We start from the raw sequence: 19,434 nt of genomic DNA on the forward strand, positions 1-19,434 counted from the left end.
GCAGCTTCGTGTTTGGTCTGAGGAGCCGAAACGGCTGCTCAGGCAGCAACTGGGAGGCTGGGCATGTTCTCATCCCAGTGGAGAACATTCCAAGTGTTCTTGACTGTTTGGACGGCCCTAGATGGCCCACCAAGTCGTCATGTGCACTTAGGGAGGGGGTGTAAACCACTCCTGCGCCCTATGACATGGGGAGCCCAGCCCTGCCCAAGCCCCGCCCCGCAAACCTGGCGGGAGTCGGAGTCCTGCTAAGAAAAATGAAGTGATAATCACTTTTTTATTATCATTTTTTTTTGCACTGCTCAACTAGCAGTGGGACGACGCTCCTCCATCTTAGCGGAGGAGCCGCCACTGCACCTGCACCCATCACCGTGGGACCATGCACTGCAGGGCCCAACTTCCTTTCACTGAGAACCAGCAATGGACAACAGATACTAACCCCACCACCACCTCTAAATGCCAGAGCTGCATTCCCAAGATTTATGGGAGTGGATTCAAGGAGGCCAGTGCACATCTTGTATAATAAGCACTATATCTACATATACGGCTGCACATCGGGATATTGAACGGTACTCCATTGCACCTTGAGCAACTCTCTGATATTGTAAGCATTTTCAAGTCACACTTTGGCACTTAAAGCAGAAGGGCATGCGTATTGAGAAGTACCCTTGAAGTATCAAACCATTCACCACGACTTGTTGGGCATTTTACCCTGGGATATCAAGAAGGCTTTTATAGTGGAAGCCTCCTGATACAATTTGCTGTCTTTGGGAGCATTGCGGCAGCACCATGGCTATAAGCTATCAGCACTAGAGTACATGATAGCTGTAATTCAGGTGATACTACTTATTTTGTAGCGCAAACATTAATTAGGTCACAACATGAAATGTTAATCTGAAAGCCATTACACAAATTGGCTCTGTATTTAAGTCCACTGTTATTTTTCTTAGGACATGATTTCAAATGGCCATGTTTTGTTCCTGGGGCGCTCTTCCATCTGTAACATAAATATTTCTCAGCTTCCAGATGAGCAAAACACCCTACAGACTGCAAAGGATATGCTGCAGCCCGCAGTTACTTGTGTACTGATTCACTGACTAGTGTGTATAGGGGATATATTTAATGATGAGCTTGATAGGCCCTGAAGAAGCCCCAGGCGCAATGTTTCGGGGATAAAACACAACAGCTGTACCTTGAAGTGTTGTCAAACACTGGAGCCATTGGTGTATAGAAATAAAATATTTGGCTATAGTGATGGAAGCTGTGAATGTCTTTCATTTACAGTAAAGAAGATTACTAGATGATAGTTCATCACATCTACTTATGCACATTTTGCCAGCTCAGGTTCTTATGCACCAAATCAAACTGGGTATTTCTGCAAGTCGATGTGGTGACAAACATTGACACCGTATCAAGGAACATTTGAGGCTAAAGGAGGTATTGGAATTATAGATGGACAATTTTCCTCTAACGGCTTATATTGAACTTCTGTTTCCCTTCTCAGCATCCAGAGTTTTTCCCAGGTACATGCTTTTCTGATTGGCATTTGAGGGTAGTTGCTGTTGCATTGCATTTGTCTCACAGGGCAGGTTTTGAGACCATACTGTACTGTATTGGATTGTGACAGATTGGCATTCCTTGCAGTATTCTACCGCGTCATGGTCTGCTCTTCTCTACTGTGTCTAAGACGCATAACCTTTATTTGACTAAATATGGTACTAATAATAATGGTAATTAGTATAGCACACTGCACTCACTGAATTGGCTGTAACTACTCAAAAGATAGCTGTTACTACCACCGAGCTACTTTCTTGACACTCATGACATTCAAAAGGCTGAAACTGCCCTGTTTTTGGAGTCTGGATTACTGTTTGCAGATGTGTTTTTTTGTTTGTTTATTCTGTTGGGGCAAAGATTGAACAGTGTGTTTGTTGGGCCTATTTGTTAAAAAAATGTGTTGGGCGAAGGACCCATAAAGCTCCAGTGGGAAAGAGGTCGCCTATTCTTATTCAGGGTCTCAGGCTGTTTTAATACCCAGTGCTGTTGGTGAAATAATGCTGTGGTAGCTATCTGTCCGAGTTTGAGTAAGTTCTTTTATTTTTTCCTGTGGCTTACATTATTCTGGCTGGTTCCACTTGTGGTGGTTATGAATCTGGAAAATTGTTTCTGATGGTTGACTTCCAGGAGCAATTGAACATCTGTTATGGCAGCTGTCCCATTTGCTCTCTTTAAAAGTATGAGTTATGTCTTGCCTCATAGTGGCTGTAAAAGACCTGCCTCTTCTCAGATGTAAAGTATGGTCTGAATCAAAAGCTCCAGTCAGCACTCTCAGGGGCCCTGTACTCTGACGCCCACACAATGCCTTTGCAGGCTGATAGTCCAAGTACAGAACTAAACAAAGAGTCGACATGGCACACATCCCTGTGTACCATGCCCACAGAACCCACTGCCCTGGCACACCCCTCTAGCAGGGTGCACTATGCCAGAGGTGTGGGCACAGGTGCATGAGCCCTGTGCCCCTACAGTACCCAGGGCCATTCCTGGGCACTGTAAGTGCAGTGATGCAATTAAGAGTATATGGTGTTGGGAGGTTGTCATTACGAACTCCACAGCACCATAATGGGTACACTGAAGACTGACAAGTTTGGTACCAAACTTCTCAGCACATTAAACCCACACTGATGCCAGTGTGAGATTTAATGTAAAATGCACCAGAGCCCTCATGAAAATCTAACCTACAATCCACGTCTGGGCTGAGTGGCTGCATAGGCTGCCACACAGCAGACCTGTTGCTGGACCCCTGGGTGGAGAGCCCCCGCTCTCCTGGGCCTGCAACAATGCACATCCTGGGGGAGGTGCTATGTCTCCTCCCCCAGGAGGGGCAGGGGGAAGCTTCAAAGGCATGCCGCCTCTGTGAGCTTCTCCAGACCATTTGCTGTACTCCGCAACTGGCCCCCACCGGTTCTAACCCCCACTCTGGTGGGAAGACTGGCGGGAAACCCTATGTCAGGAAGGGGGGTGTACCAGCCTGTGCCAACCCCACCCCTTAGGTGGGAGAGGTGAGGTGAAGCACGACCCTGGGCTCCGGCCATCTAGAAGATGGGGAGCCCTGCCCAATCACAGCTAGGCTCCTGCCCCCCTCCAACAGGAGAGGAGCATGCTAGGGGGTGTACCCACCCCAGAACAGGGACCTATTGGTCCCTGCCCTTGCCCTTCCTGTAACGCCCCTAAATATAGTATTTAGGGGCACCCTAAACCTTCCTTCCTCAGATCCCGATACGAAAATAAGAAAGAAGATCAAGAGGAAGAAGACCCGCCGTGCAGCTGCTAACAGGACGACCACAACTGACTTGGCCCCAGCCCTACCGACCTGCCGATCCTGGAATCTGCTCCTGCCTAAACCCCGCGACTCCAGCGGACAGCAACCTTGGGACACCCATAGGACCTGGCTGCCTTGACCCTCTTAAAGACTGGGACTCCCATCAGCAGAGGCTCTGCTTCAACCACATCCCTGGTGCCAGCCAGGAAGCTCCTGACCAGTCCACTCTGCCCCCGCCGAGCCCGGCCCGTACCCAAGTGATCCAAGACCAAGAGGACGTCCCCACGGTGACTCGGACCCAAAGTCCAGTGCCCAAAGACCCTCGACGAACCAGATGACAAATGCAGACTCAGAACCAGGGGCCCCTCCAACTGCGACCAGCTGAGGGAAGCTTTCCCGACACCTAAAGACACCCCTTCACCCGGCTCCCTGCAGCCCCCTGTGCCTTCTTTTGGGGAACCTACCTGTGCTCCAAGATCCCAACGTACCTCTCGAAGTGGTGGTCACCCCTGAAGAGTCTCCGTCCCAGAGAATGCAGCCTTTGTTCATTTGTTACCTTTCCTATTGAATAACATTGAGCGCCCGACGGCTCAAAAACACCCTGCACCCAGTGCTTAATTTGTGCCGGTGCTTCCCGGTGCTTAGCACCGGCACTTTTATCTCAGGGCCGGGTCTACTCTCTAGACGAGCCCACATGCAAATGAGCGATAATTGCGCATTCTCTCGCGTCACTGTAGTTGCAACCGTTTCAGTCTCTCCCCGTCCCTGTGAAGAGCTGATATCAAACCTCAATGCATGCGTGCGGTGCGCATGCATTGATGTTTGAAATCAGGTCTTCACAGGGGTGGGGAGAGACTGGAATGGTGGAGCGCGCGTAAAGTATTTCAAATCTGTTGCCCGCCTAATTTGAGCTACACACCTCACAATACAGCCAGAAACCGAAACTGCAACTGACTGGGGCCTCGGCTGGGTCTCGACGTAGGGCATGTCACAACCCATTATCACAGGACAGAAGCAATCCGCGAGTCAACATGAAGCTAGCCTCCTCTGCCACTGATTAATTTAAACTAAGAAGGCTCTACCGAAATCCAGGTAAGAAATGAATGCCTTTGACCAGCATTATATTTGTCTACAATCCAAACACTGAAATGTACGATCCTGCTAAATAATGTTTTATAGCGTGGAGCCCGTGGCTGCAGCTCTTCCTGCACTGCTGCTGTCGTTTAACGTTTGCAGCGAAATCTTTTTTTTAAGTTAGAAGCCAGCAGCAGTGGCGGAAGAACTGAAGCCGTGGGCCCCACACGATAAAACATTACTTTGCATAATGAACAATTTGAATCCTTTTTAGACAAATATGAACACTTTAAAATGACTGTGGCTAATCCCTGCCTCCCAACCCATTCTGATCGCTTTGGGGGCCTGTAATACTATGCATTTTCACACTTCTAAGAGTGTGATGGTTAGTAGCTGTGTTTCTACTGTCATTGGCAGGTGGGAGGGGCACTGTGTGGTGCAACCTGCAGTGGTCTCCTAACGGGAGCCCCGGCACTTATTTTTTTACAAATTAAGCACTGCCTGCACCCAGCTGCCAGAGTGACGCTGGCCGTGCCACCTTTGCCCTATCCTACTTCCCCATTTGCCCGAGCAAGTGACCAGGAGCCCCGCTCCCACAGCCACGTGGCCTGATAGCCAGCAGCCACCAACCGGAGGCACCCTGCCCCTCATTGGATAACATTGGGCCTAACTACCTCTGCACCCGGCCGCCCCTGTGGCGCTGAGGGTGAACCAACTGTACCTACCTGACCCTGGGGGGCCCCCGAGTCTATGCCCGAACCTTAACTTCACCAGTCGAGTACTCACCTGGTAACCGGTAACTCACTTACCTGCCGTTGGATAACATTGACTGGCTTGTCTCGAAAAATCTTCTAAGTGTGAAGTTTTAGAAACTTAAAATATTCATATAAAATCAACCTAATTCCGAAGTACTCACCTGTGATCAGGAGAGAAGCCAGTACTGTACCTTGTAACCTGTGACGCCTCGGGATCGCCCTGGTCTTGGACTATCACTAAGGGAATGAACGGGGTCGTGGGGGTAGGAACTGCCCCTTCAAGTAGACTCACGGACACTGGGAATCTCGGTAAAGCAGGCTTTATTGCTTTCAAAGTACGTTTCCTATACGTGGTTTTACGGTAGTAGGGAAGCGCTGTCTCTGCTTCCTCCGTGAGTCTTTGTAACCGTTTCTCCGTCGCTGTTTTCCTCTCCTCCCGGTGTCTTCTGGGACTGGGAGTCCGATCCTTCCGCTCCACGGTGTCGGGTCGCCTCGTCAAGGTGTAAAGAAGAGAAACAAGGTTTTAGCCTCCTGGTCAGACCGTTATCACAGGGAAAGGGGGTGAGGACTCACACGTGCACAGCTAGGTTCTAAGGTGCCGGATAGTGAGGGGTGGGGTAGTGCGCAGGGTGTGAGTGTAAGACTCCTATGGCGGTTTCGCCCACTTAAAGCCCGCCCAGCCTGCAAGCCGTGACCGTACCTCAGGTAGCCACACTTCCCTCGATGAAGTGTGGCTGGGCGAAGAGCCTTCCCGTTGGCCTCCTGGCTTTCTCCGTCGTCCTCTCTCGGCTGGTCCGACTTCCGTGTCCCGTCTCCGATCCTCTCCCGTCTCCTGCCTCCGATGTTCCCACTTCTCCTCTCCTTCCACGTCCGCTCCGCTCCACTCCCGACTCTCCTCCTCCTTCGCTCTACTCCGCTCCCGACTCTCCTCCTCCTCCGCTCTACTCCGCTCCCGACTCTCCTCCACCTCCGCTCCCGATCTCCTCTCGTCCTCTCCTTCTCTTCGCTCGCCGTCTCTCTCGCCTCCGAGTGTATAACACACCTGACTGTGTTCCTGGGCGGCTTTTACCTGAGTCCCGGAGGCGTGTCCGGTGAGGCTCTCGCTGTCCAGCTCCGCCCAGTTAAAGAAACAGCGGTCTTCGACCTCTTCGGTGTCAGTGTCCTCCAGTTCTGTAGGTCCCCGCCAGGCGCCTGTGTGCTGTTCAAAGAGAGGGGAGACAGGTAAGCCTGGCGGACCCGAGTCCACCCCGTCACATAACCCAGTACTGAACCGCAAAAGTAATCCTTACCAGGTTTACTAGTAACCTGTATTTTCTCGATAGGAATCCATTGTCTGCTTTTCTATGAAATTTCTTCTAAGTGTTTACTTTTGTAAACTTGAAATATTCTTTAAAAATCATACGAAAGACTGAAACGTAATTACTTACCTGTTTTAAATTTACACCCCAGTGCTGGACCTAGGAGCCCAGTACTGGATTACAAAAGTAACGAGATTGTACTTTACCTGCAACCTGAATTTTCTCCCATTGGATAACATAGTCAGATTTCTGTTGAAAAGTTTCTAAGTGTGTTCTTTTAAAATCGCTTTATATTCCTGAAAAATCACTGCAATAACTAAAACGTTTTTACTAAATTGTTTTCAGATAAGACCCCAGGACTGAATCTAGGATCCAGTCCTGGAACTACCAAAGTAATCTACAAAGTAGTCAACTGTGTTTATCTAGAAAAACCCATTGAGCACAATGCTCAATTGTGTGTAGAATTGTGTTGCCTACTGCAAACCCTGTGCCTAATGTGTTTACAAAGTTTATTGCCTTTCTGCAAAGTACTCATCTGAGACCTCTCGTATTGAGAACAGTATATTTTGATACCTGTTGGTTCTAAAAATAAACCAACTATATATTTGATATAAAAACAATTGTCATGGAGTTCAGTCTTTGAGTGTGTGAAACCTTTTGCTGACTGAGTGTGTTCAACAAAGGCTTTACACTGTCCTCTGGTACTGCCTTACTGCTCGACCAAGCTACCACTTTAGAGAGTAAGGTCACACCTGGCTTTAACCTCTGTTATACCTCTGGGGTTGGTGGTCTCTATACACACTGTACCTTATTCCGGTCCATTATATATAGAGCCACTTTCTCACACACCCCAAATGTACTTTAAATGCGTAGTAAAGGCATGCTTTGTAAAGGCATACACGTGGTAACAATATATGTGCTAAAAAATGTGTGGTAAAGGCACAATGAGGTAAAAACCTCTTTGTAAAATCTGTTGCCCTTGCTGGGCTGATGTCACGCCCCTCCAGACTGTGAGAGCTTCCTCCCTGCAGACCTTGGCACGAGCTGCCAAGCCGCCCATGCATAAGCTCATGTAAAGCCCCTGACATCATGATTGTCAGTCAGGATGACCTTTGTTGAGCCTGACAGACATTCATCTTGCTTTGGAAAAGTATGGGCGGAGAAAGCCCTTTCACCCACACTGATAAGTCTCAGCTGCCTTTCTTATGTAACCCACAGTGACCATCACCCTCAATGTTCAGAATGTAAGAAACTTTTCACTTTCATAGCTTTAGGTTTATATTAATCCATCTTGTTCATTTAACTTTGCCTCGCATCACATAATTTCGTTTGGCATTTCATGCAAATGCCTAGGAGAACGTCGTTTGCCCTGGGCGGTTTGTTCTCATTAGGCTTGGCAGGTGTTTCCAGCAAGCAAGCCTGTGTATTTTTCATAGTTCCCTTTTCTTTAAAGAATGTGTATCTTTAAAAAAAAATATGTAACCTTCTTAAACCTTCTTATCATATGTTAGCTACACATAAATTAGAGTTCTATGGAATGTAGGCCAAGCAACATGCGTGTCCTCTTGCATTATGCTAACTAATTTCAGAAAAGTATAGCACTTAAGCATGAAGTGTGGGGCAGAGGGGATCCCTTTTGCTTTCTTGTATCACAAAATATTCATATTTCACAGTCCCCTTCCTAGAAAAGATGGGTGTTCAGCTACTTCCTTTCTGAGCTGGAGGAATGAAAGAATGTTGTATTTATGGTTCTTGGATTCTGTGTGTTCTGCCAAGATTGACAAGGTAAAGTTCAGTTGTTAAACTTTGAGGCAGGAAATTCGGAAATGGTTTCTCAGTGGTGTGTTGAAGCTTTGCCTATTAGTATGAAAACAGCAGGAAAGAAGCACACAGCCACCTCCCATGAGCCTTTACTCTGTCCTCTTGCATGTATTCTTGTTCTTCTTCATGATTTTTGTGTTCAACATTTGACTTGCATATGAAACCTTTATTTCCTGCCATATTGTATTGATAAAAATAATTTATTGAATGAAAAATTGCCATTAGGTTATCTCGGTGACAGCCCCATCAGGTTTCCGATTACCCAAAATAGTAATTCACCAGCATCATGATTCTGCAGTGCATATGGCCACCACCAATGAATTCATGCAGTGAAATGGATACCTGTTCTAACCAGAAGTTGTTCTCTTTCTCTGATTTAGATGTATTAATGCACTGTCGGAGTACACTATTGTACAGTCTCTGTAAAGGTATACACTGAGGACACTTTTGGCCTTTCAAATTTGCTGTTTTATGTTTTATATTGGCACATTTTACTTGTGTTTACAAAATCTCCATAACGGTACACATGGGGAGGGGGTGGGGAGATAGGAGTTTCTTTGAAGATATTCAACCACAGTTCCTGCCTTGGAGTGTAGACTTTTGCTGTGAAACACGTTTGTGAAAGTTACATAGGCTGAATTACTATAACTGGGACAAACTTTAATTGAAAACAGGTTTGCTTCATACAAGAAAAATATCAAGTGTTTACAAGATGTTCCCTGTCATCTCAACAACTTTTTACAGTGACAGACTCCACATTGACCAAGACTCTATATAGGTATGGCCATTACCGCTTGACATGTCTTCACAACCCAACTTCTTAGGGTTGCAGTTAATGTAGCATATCTTCCAAGTCAAGAGACATATCTAGTTTACCAACTCAGTAAGTAGGGCTATATCCCACTTTAGCTCTTTAGTAAACCACTTAACTCTGGTTACGGAGCACTGCCTTTAACTTTAAAATATCGTGCTTTACCTTATGCCGTTTATTCATCTAAATTTTATTTAGTGTTTGTAGAGTGAGGCTGTTGTCACAGACAGTTCTTTCTTGAATCGTAGAAGGGAGTGGGCCAGTCTGAGCACCTCTGTAGCCTAAATTGTATTCCTAAAGTGTGACGTTCGTGCTCTAAACCTTAATAAATTAGATGGAAAACACCTTTCTAATTTAGAAGGTATTGGTTTTATGGAACACAAGTTGTTTTGTATCAATTAAGTGTTGCATTGTAATATTTACATAGCACGTATGTGTGGTGCGGAATGTTTGCCAACATAGGCAAGCTACGATGTATAGAGGTTCCGGTCAGAAGAGCGTTGTCTTTCTTATAATCGTATGTTGGAAGTGTTTCAATGACAACCACCAATGAGCGGTTATTGTGTAATGGGGTTTAGCACTTAGTAGTGTGATGAATGAAAAAGTGTAAGAGATAAGCTCCCAATTTATGGTTTTCAGTAAGGTGGCAGCTTTGAACAGCTCTTCAGGTCCCTTTATGGTATTTCTTATGATCTTAGTCCGCTAAGCTGGTAATCGCACCGGATTGCACATTATGCGATTTTCAGTTTCAAGTTCATGGTCCTCAGCAGGCATAGGTTGGAGATAGAGATGGTGGGGAGGTCTGCTGGAATGGATTTTTTTTATTGTTATGCCATATATGGATTGCCATTGTGAGATCTCAAAAGGAGGTCACAGAATGTAGAGGGTTGGGAACTGCAGTGTTGCAGTGGGGGACTAAATTAGAGTCCTTCATTGACCAGCATAGTACGGTTAAAAATATACCATTCTGTGCACCACTTAAATGTATATAGAATAGAAGTTTTGGCATAATTTCTTTTTAGATTATTAGCTTCACCCACACTCGCCTTTCAATGTACGTCCTGTTGAAGTTGGGAACCACTTTGAATGTGGTATGGTGTGATGTAACATTTTCTGCATTAGTTTTCTGGTTTTTAACCCAGATATTGACAAACTTCCTTATTAATCAGTGAAAGTGTTGGCAAAGTGGATCTAAATGTACCACCTCTTTGTACTTTCCTAGCTTTATGCTGCTTATTCACTATACGTGTATAATGTAGCTTTACCATTTTTGCAGTGGCATAACACTGATATTTGCAGCCACTGGTGGGTAGGTGGAGGAGACCCATCTATAAATACTAGAAGAGGGAGTGGAGAGAGAGTGTGTCCAGACGGACACAGGGAGTGGATTCGACTTCCCCTAACTATAAATAATAAACAAATTGAATCCACCCACAAGAGATTGGCGATAGAGGGTGAATGGTCTTGGTTTGTATGTGTTTCCTACATGGGTGGGAAGCACATTTTGTTTCTTAAATACTCCTCACACACCAAAAGGGTCCTTGATGTCATGCTTCATCATAGGAGTCTTCTCGCCCCTCTACGGAATGTGTCGTGCTACTAACCAGCGGATACGCGGGAGCACTGATGTAACCACTATACTGTAGTGTGAGAGGGGGTGAGTGGTAGGGTCAGGAGTGGATAGTTAGTGAGTGTTAAAAATACCTAGCATGTGAGGAGTAAAACGAATTTTAATAGGCCTCCGTGCCGGTATTATTAGAAAAAGTGAGGTGGAGGTGTGATGTATTAATGTACAAAACCTCCTGCGCGTGCCAACATGTTTCGAAGCGTGCTGCTGCTTCTTCAGGACCGGTACACAGATCCCTACCCTACTCACATGGACAGTATGATACTGTTTGTACACAAGAAATACTAGGTCCAAGCCCCTGTGAATAGGACAATCGCTCGTTGCCATGGCCCTGCACTGGGCGACCCAAATTTCTTCACCAATCACCGAATCCCGAGAGCTTGGTGGTCCAAGCCTCTACTCTCTATGGCCTGCTCGTTTTCATACCCCTGGATAGGGAATCCAAGAGTCTGGACAGGTGGGGTAAGAAATTTTTTTCTTCCAACTGCCTTGCATCGCGGTCGGGAAACACTGCATGCCTATTGGGCCATTACTCCCACTCCCTGTAGGAAATGGTTGCGCAAGTGCTGCCACAGGTCCAGGAGGAGGCCCGGGCCATCCTCTCCCAAGCAGTATTGTACGGGAACGATGATGCAAAGTTTGCTATTAGTTGTGGTCTCAACACAACCGTCTCACTGGGCAGAGTGATTTCATTAATAATGGCTATTCGACACTATGCCTGATTGAGGACTTCTGGCTTTTCAGAGGATGTCCCTTTGATGGCACCCGTCTCTTCGGAGACATGGCAGACATGGCACTAGAGCGCTTTAAGGACTCACCTCTAAGTTGCCACATGGCCCCAGCTGCCTTTTACCTCTTTCGTGGCTACGGAAGGGGCTTTCAGCCATGCCAGCTGTATCCCAGCCATAAGACTTCAAAAGTTCAACAACCTCTGCATGGCTGTGGGTGTGGCTTGTTCCGACCCCGTGGGTCGGGTGGTCAGAGGTCAGGTCAGTCCACCCCCTCCTGCACCTCAGCCTCCAAACATTCCTAGTCCGGCCCTTTCAGATCATGAGTGGCCAGTTGGTAGTAGGATCAGCCATCACCTCCAACACTGGCAGAACATCACTTTGGACAGGTGGGTTCGACAGATAGTCCGAAGTGGCTACTCCCTCCCCTTTGAGACTCCCTCTCCCTCCATGCCTCCAACTTATGACCGGCTGACGGAGGATCATCTGACTTTGCTTTAGGAGGAAGTAATTTCTCTCTTGGCCAAGGGAGCCATGGATTGGGTTTCAGTTTGAGAAGTAGGCTGTGGTCATTATTCCCACTACTTTTTTGGTCCTGAAAATGTACAAATGACTTCATCCTATCTTAGATCTGCGAGTCCTCAATTACTTTCTCAAAAAGAAAAAGTTCAGGATGCTCACTTTCTATGCTCCCTTGCACCCCTCTAAAGAAAAGCGACTCCACAGTCTGGACCCAAAAAGAGTGTTGTTGTTCTACCTTGACTGCACTAAAGAGTTTGGGGTGGACATCCAACTCTTCGTGGGGTACATTGCAACAAAGAAAGGTTGTGCAGTGTGGAAGAGGACTATCACGTGATGGGTCGTCCTCTGCATCTACATTTGCTATTCTGTGGCTAAAAAGCAGCCTCCTGAAGGCTTAGGGGCTCCTTCCACCAGAGCTAAGACTGCTACCATGGTATTGCAATGGGCAACATGGGGTGCCAGTCCCTGACAATTGTGAGGTAGCAACGTGTGCATCCATGCACACGTTTACCAAGCACAATTGCCTGGTTAGTCCAGTCCGCAGGGATGGCCTTTTTGGCCACTTTATCCTGCAAGGCTTCCTTGGATGGCGTTCCTTGGTTATCTATTCAAAGGTAAGGAATCTGCAGCTAGATTTCTCTATTAGATGGACAACTTACTTACTTTCGGTAATGACTTATCTGGTAGAGACATGATCTAGACACAGATTCCTTACCGACTAACCCATCCCCCGCACTGTGGACCGGTTTCTAGGGCCAGGGCTAATCCCTTTCAGGGCCCTAGTTGTTTAAAAACACACCAGTTTCACTGCACTTCATGGCTCCGTGCTTCTGGCATGGAAAGTAACTGATGTCAAGGTGGTGCTTTATAGTTAATGCGGACATCACAACGGTTTAGATGACGACGTCACATGGAGCCGACCAACGCCACCCACCGGCATGCAGGGCATTGCTTGAAGAAAAATCTTGCGGATATGGTCTGATGCCTATTGCATTGCAAGTGCTTGTTTATGTATGAGTTGGGTTGATTTTATGTGCCTAACGCGCACTGTGCCAGGAGGTGAAATAGAGATGTAGGGGATGGGCCAGATGTCACAGATTGGGAAAGCTCTTACATATTCACCTGTCATGTAACAAGACAGGTGTGTGTTTGCTTTTGAGTTTTTAATTTTATGGGCCTAGTACATGTGGCGGTAGTATCTGTTTTTCAGTTTATTCCAGCATCTGTATTGTGATGTTTCTTTCTAACGCAAACTTCTAGTCGCATCACTAGTGATGTGGCAGACTGGGGGATGAGACCTGGAATGGGAGAGACTGAAGCACAGACATCCAGTCAAGATATATGTACTGTCTGAAGTCATGCATAAATACATAGTGCATTTGTGATGTCAGCAGTAAATGCAACAGGAATTGGAATAACAATTGAATTTGCTGGAATGCTTTTTCTTTATCTACTGTCAAGGTAAATAAGTTACAGTTAAGTCTATGCTTCCCTGAGCCAGACCAGACAAAAAGTGCAATATGGTCAATGGGCATCGTGCACACTGTCTCTCTTTCTGTCTTGTGAGATCTTGATGCCTTTCTTACTGCAGTGCCCAAAAATTAACTGTTTGATTAGCATTGGCATCGTTTAACATTGGTTTTGTTTATGCCTCACCTAACCGAGATCACGGGCAAGTTGACTGGTTGTGAAGTACGAACAGTCGACTTACAGCCTGCCCATTTTTTACTGATTTTTATTGTCACTCCTTTGCATGCTTCTTATTCTATGGTTTGCATTACTCTTCTTGATTGTCCCTCCCCTGGAACGCAGTGTCTTTACCATCCTTTTTATTGGATGGCTTGTATCAGTCCACTGCTTACTTTTATGGAACTACATTTTTCTTTTTGGTTAAGCAATACATGAGAGTGGATGTGTTTTCCAGCTCTCTCCCTTGTGTGCCTCCCTCCCGCTAAATACGTTCCATACAGCTCCATGTTGCTCTCTCCCTCATGGGCTGCTTGTTTACTCCCACTTGATTCTTCCCTGCAAAATTCCTCCATTCTGTTATTCATCCACTGTGTGATTTTGCCCCCACCTCGTGTTGCTTTTTCCTCATGTGCTGCTTTTCCTGTCCTCCTTCTACCCACTCCTCTGTTGCCTACCTCCTTACCCTAGCGGTCCTCTGTTATTTTTATTTTGTCCTTTTACTCTAATAAATAGGAAATGGTGCCTACTTATTTCTGTAGGTGTACACATTCATGTTAACGCATGCATATGCCTACAGATTGATGTGACTGGCTACAGAGTTTGCGTCATTGCGACTTATTTCTCTTTTTTTTTTTGCTGATGCTGTACAGCATCAGCAAACAGAACTGGCAAAGCCAATAGATTCCTGGAGGCCAGATCGAATTGACTTTACCACTACTTGTTATATGATGCTCCAACGTCGGTGTGTAATCCGCTCAACCTCATTGAAAGTGTATTTGCTTGTCTACTGCTAAATCTGTCCTTTATCTTCACCAGCAAACTTCAAAAACCTTACTCCACACTCAGTCGCACATTTTAAACCCCAATTCAGTATGATTCAGATGTTCAATAGACTTAGTCAGTTTCCTTGAACTTCACTCCTCTCGCACCAACATCTTTTAGTGCGCAAAGTATCATCTAGATTGGCTAAATAGCATTAAACAATAGGAGACGCCCCAAAAGCAGACTTTGCACAACCTGTGGGATTTATTTGCTCCTGATTCAAGAATGGTCGACTTATCACACATATTCACCTATTAGGGCGACAAGGCTTCTGTCTATTTCTTTGTAATGCATCAAGCTAGCAAATAAACATTTCTGGGATCTAGAGCAATGCCTTCTGGGGATTAGGTATATTATGGGATTTTGGCTATCTTAATTTCGCTGTTTCCTTATTATTAATCATGCAGTAGTGAGTTTAACTTTGCCTTACAAGCTTTCCAGTTATTACATAGACCCTACTTTCAGAGGCATTTGTATTTCTTTAGAGAACTCAGATTAGATAATGGAGGTCACAGATTTCTTCATACGGGTTGTAGGCGTAGAAGCAGTGCAATGCCCATTTTCTGTATAGAATGGTTGGTACTGTGGAGGATATTCTCACAGTGAAGGTGAAGTAGATGAAGATAATGTCCGATTTTAAGGTGATTGGAATCCGTAGTGGTGGCGCAAAGAAGAGAAATCTGAAGAAAGCCTTCAGGAAAAAAGGACTGACTACACGGGCCTTCCAAATTATTGACCATCCATTTTATTTTTTTTAATTTCGCACCTAGCACTCAATTGCACATGCTGAATGAAGATGCTGGTAATAATACATCAGTGATGAGAACCTATGAAGGGCTGTTACTTGATTAGTCATAAAATGTACTTTCCATGTTTGTTTTGGTGAATAATTTCCAGTTGCTAACAATAGTGACGAGTAATCCTGCACCTGCTCTTTGCGCAGTGGTGCTTGGAAGGATGATAGACTGCTGGTCTTCGCATAAGAAGGTATTATTGTTTTCTGGTGAATTGCCACACTTCTGAGCTGCACAGAGGATAATTTTACAAGTTGTACACTCCTCAATGCGCCCACATCAGGAATGGTTCATTACAATTAACACTAGCTCTGTTGCCATTTTGTAGTTTGCGGTTCGCGTCAGCAGCTGGCTGCTTACCTTTCAGTATATGATAGAAATTGACATTTAAAATGAATCACATAAATAAGGATTGGCTAATGGTGTATGTATCATTTGAAGATGTTTCCCATTGATGGGTGATGTAATGGTACACATAGCAAGCTGAGCACGTCGACTGTCTTTGAAGATCGATGACATTTTACTGCTCCAACTTGGGTGTATAGGGATAATGGTGATTAATATATTTTCAAAGCTTTCTTATATAATTGGCGCTTCTAAAACTCATTTTCTAAAACTACAACCCAACCCTGCGCATGCCTGTTTTATTTGTATATGAAATTGTAAGACAAAGCATGGTCTCAAATCTGACTCTCTACAGTGGTCTTGCCTCACAGTACCTGCATAAAGCTCCTTGTTAGCGTCTGATATATGTCATGTTTTAGGAGAGCTTCCAACTAAAAAAAAAAAAGATGTAATAGGATATTAAATCATAAAAAGCACTTGCCATTCAGGATATAATGGAAAAAGATTTCAGTCAACAAAAAATAAATCTCTTCAAACCCTGCAGGATGGACAATAACCTGGCCCTTGGGAGTCTAGTTGGCTTCATGCAAAACCATCGAGATGTGGGCCAGAACTCTGTATTCTGCTACTGGCATACAAATACGCACCAAGAAGAAAAACAGACATTTTCTGTTTTATATATCTCTGGCAAGCTTCTATTTGTTGAGGGTGAGCAAGGTTTGAGCAAGTAATGAAATCCAAGCATTGCAAAGCCTATCTTGTTAGGCCTAAGGAGCTACTTGGAGGCACATAGATAATTGGGTGGTATTGTTATGCAGAGAAATATTGTCTTGCAACACTAGATTGTTCTCTAAACCGACTATGCGGTAGTCCGTGTGCCCAGTCAACAGCTGATGGAACTCTGACCTAGGATCTAGCTGTTACAGCAGCCATATTGTTTTTCTATGCTGGAGGTGGGTTTTACAGGTGATTGAACGTATGGTGTATAAGTTGAGTTTGACATGTTTCGCTTTAGTGCACAGGTGTGTTTCTAAGCTTATATGTTGGTGTTTTTGTAGCGTGATCAAGACCCTAATAGGATTTCAGAGCACATAACTGTTAATTCAGACTCCAAGTAGTCTACATAACAACAGGTTTGCTTCATGCAAGAAGCTGCAAAGGAATTGTGTCAGAATGTTTAAAAGAAATATGTTTGTATTTATATTGCCTAACAGCAGTTGCAGAATCAAAACATTTCTCACAAAGGTAACAGGACAAATGTTTTGATATAATATAGTTTGTCCTGTTCTTTTATTACTTGCTTGAGCTTAACGTGCCTTGTCAAAGATGGCTGCAAAACTCTTGTTATGATACGTGTGGCCTTAAGGTGGAATGAAACCTGCTCAACTGCCTGGGCGGTGGGACTTTCTTCATCAAGTCAATCTACTGTATGGTTTCTGTCGAGAGTGATTTATAATGGTGGTTCTCTTCTGAAAATCTGCCCATCCACTAAAAACCTGATGATGGTGAGAGACTGGACATGCCCCAGCCTAATCTCCAAAAAGCTGCCCCATGCCCAACCACGGCTTCGGCAAGCCTTTTTCACTACATGTGGAAACGGCAAGCTGGCTACATTTCCCAAGCTCGGCCACTTTGTAGTGTCCGGATTGTGTGTGTTTTGAGAATAATAGCTAAATGTGAGTTTGACATGAATGTTTGACAGCAGCCGTTGTGATAGGAAGGTTGGGGGGTTCTGGTAGATAGACAAATTTGATGGTCTAATTTCACCACAATACTTGTCTGATGGGCTAGGGACACATTTGAGCCTAGAAAATATTCGTGATTTTTGTATGCATCCTTCAGAATAGGCGCGTGGCTATGGCAGTAGGGATGCCCTTTAAAGGCAAGAGCTCTTAGGCTCCGAACAAAGAGCTTGGCTTCACGTCTGATGTGAGCTTAAGGTTAGTGTTTCAGGATATGTTGACAATCTTGAATTAAGAATGCGGCTCTCTTCAGGTCAGCATGTGGGATTGCCTTAAATTGAGACTAGCACAAGCCAATTTGATCTCGTGATATAGATTCATCAAATGGATAATAACGTGTAGAAGTTCATAAACATCACAATCATATCGGAGAGGAGTGCACTCTAAAATGTGTTCTTTTGATGCATGTTCTTGAAAACATGTGGTAGGAGTGATTTGAATCTAAGTTAACAAAAGCCTTGCAAACTAATTCTTCTGCCCCCCCTCATGAAGCACTGCTGATGACATCACACATGTCAGCACTAGTAACACAGTAGTTATTATATTGATGCAATGACTGATCACATGACCTCCATTGCTCAAATGTACTCATCCTCAAGATGGAAGGCCATGTGGAAACGTGGATCTTTCCCATCTTAATAAGCGTCTGCTTTCTGTGGCTTCACTGTTTTGCTCCTGCCAACCTTCTCAGTTGTGAACCTCAATACCTTGCCTATTCCAATGTTAATTATATTTCTAAGTAATTTAGCTTAGATTTCACCATGCTATAATCAGAGGAGCGCTTCAATAAAATCTTTGATATCTGATCTAGCGGAGGTTTCTCAATTGCTATTTTGAACCACTTTTCCTCAGGTGGTCAGATATGTGTATGTATTTATGAGTATGATTTATATTTTGCATGTTCACATTCCACGGCAACCGACACATTTGAATAGAGGTTTATTTAGGTACCTGTTCCATGTACTAGTTCTCGCTGGATGGCTCTTGAGTAACTTGGTGCGGGTGAATGGACTTTAGTGGCATCACCAGTTGAAGGTGCACTTGGCTTCTTGTGCAGGCCTTTCTTACCCAAGATGTGAATTTTGAGCTCTGCAGTTTGATGTCCTAACCTGAACAGGACAGGTTACCAACGATATGTGTGAGAGTTCTGTGTAATGGAAATTGTTGGATAAAGTACCTGCCTCGCTGTGGTAGACATTAGCGTCAGTCAGCCGTGCATAGACAGCGACATCCATCAAAAGAGTTGAGGATGGAAACTTTAAGGAGAGTAAAAAAGAAATTGACAAAATATGGCCTTTTGAAATTGTAATTTGATCCTTTCTTGTACACGGACATACGCAAGCGTAAATACTAATTTTAGTATGGTTTTGTTTTCAACAGGTTTGGAAAGAACCGAAAGGATGAAAAGTTTGAAAAAACCGAACACAGGGGCTCATTGAAAATGAAAGAGCACGATGCCCTCCCTTCAGAGGATGAAAGGATGCGCATGCGGCAGGAGCAGGACAGGTAAGGACCACAGTCTGTTGTTGTGGAATCGCATGGTGTTGCCTCCTCCGAGTTAGAAAATGGAAGCCGCTGTAGTCTGTTTATCCGAGCCAATGTTGGGGTAGAGATGAATTGACCCTGGGATAATTATCCAGCAGTTCATAATTCCTATTTCGTAAACAACGTATAATATTTTGTGATTTTGAGAGACTGTACGCGCAGCCTTTCTCATGGGCCTGCCTCACTCACCTTGTCACAGACTGACTGGGGAGTCTTTGTGAGGAGGTCTTTTGGGAGTGAGAAGTGTCAACAACTCAAACTAAGCTACTTTCAGAGCAAAAGAAACAGCTCTATTTCTGACTCAGTCACACCTTAAAGAAATTAGTCACACCAACACCCCATGAACTTTGTCAACATCTGCATTTCTTCGACAGACTCATAAGTTTCATGCACTGCAGCCATCCATGAAGCAAACTTTACACTACATGGTCCAGGTACATTTGACCGCAAATAGTCAAGTGGACTTATTGATGCAAGTCCTGCTTTAGGCTGTTTCCAAGGCCAGGCTCAGGAATTTTGTCTTTATTTCAGCTGGCAAGTTCATT

General features: G+C 44.9%; 1 protein-coding gene across 7 annotated transcripts in view; it reads left to right on the forward strand.

Moving 5' to 3' along the window:
• Positions 1–19,434, forward strand: part of PARD3 (par-3 family cell polarity regulator) — a 1,412,997-nt gene that overhangs the window by 1,042,590 nt on the left and 350,973 nt on the right. For all 7 annotated transcript variants that reach the window (XM_086941535.1, XM_086941533.1, XM_086941537.1 and 4 more), the window contains one exon: positions 18,725–18,850. In XM_086941535.1, coding sequence (XP_086797661.1) covers positions 18,725–18,850 — 126 coding nt within the window. The remainder of the gene's footprint in view (positions 1–18,724; positions 18,851–19,434) is intronic.

Source organism: Lissotriton vulgaris, chromosome 10 (genome assembly GCF_964263255.1).
Source record: "Lissotriton vulgaris chromosome 10, aLisVul1.2, whole genome shotgun sequence".
In the NCBI taxonomy this organism is placed as follows: Eukaryota; Metazoa; Chordata; class Amphibia; order Caudata; family Salamandridae; genus Lissotriton; species Lissotriton vulgaris.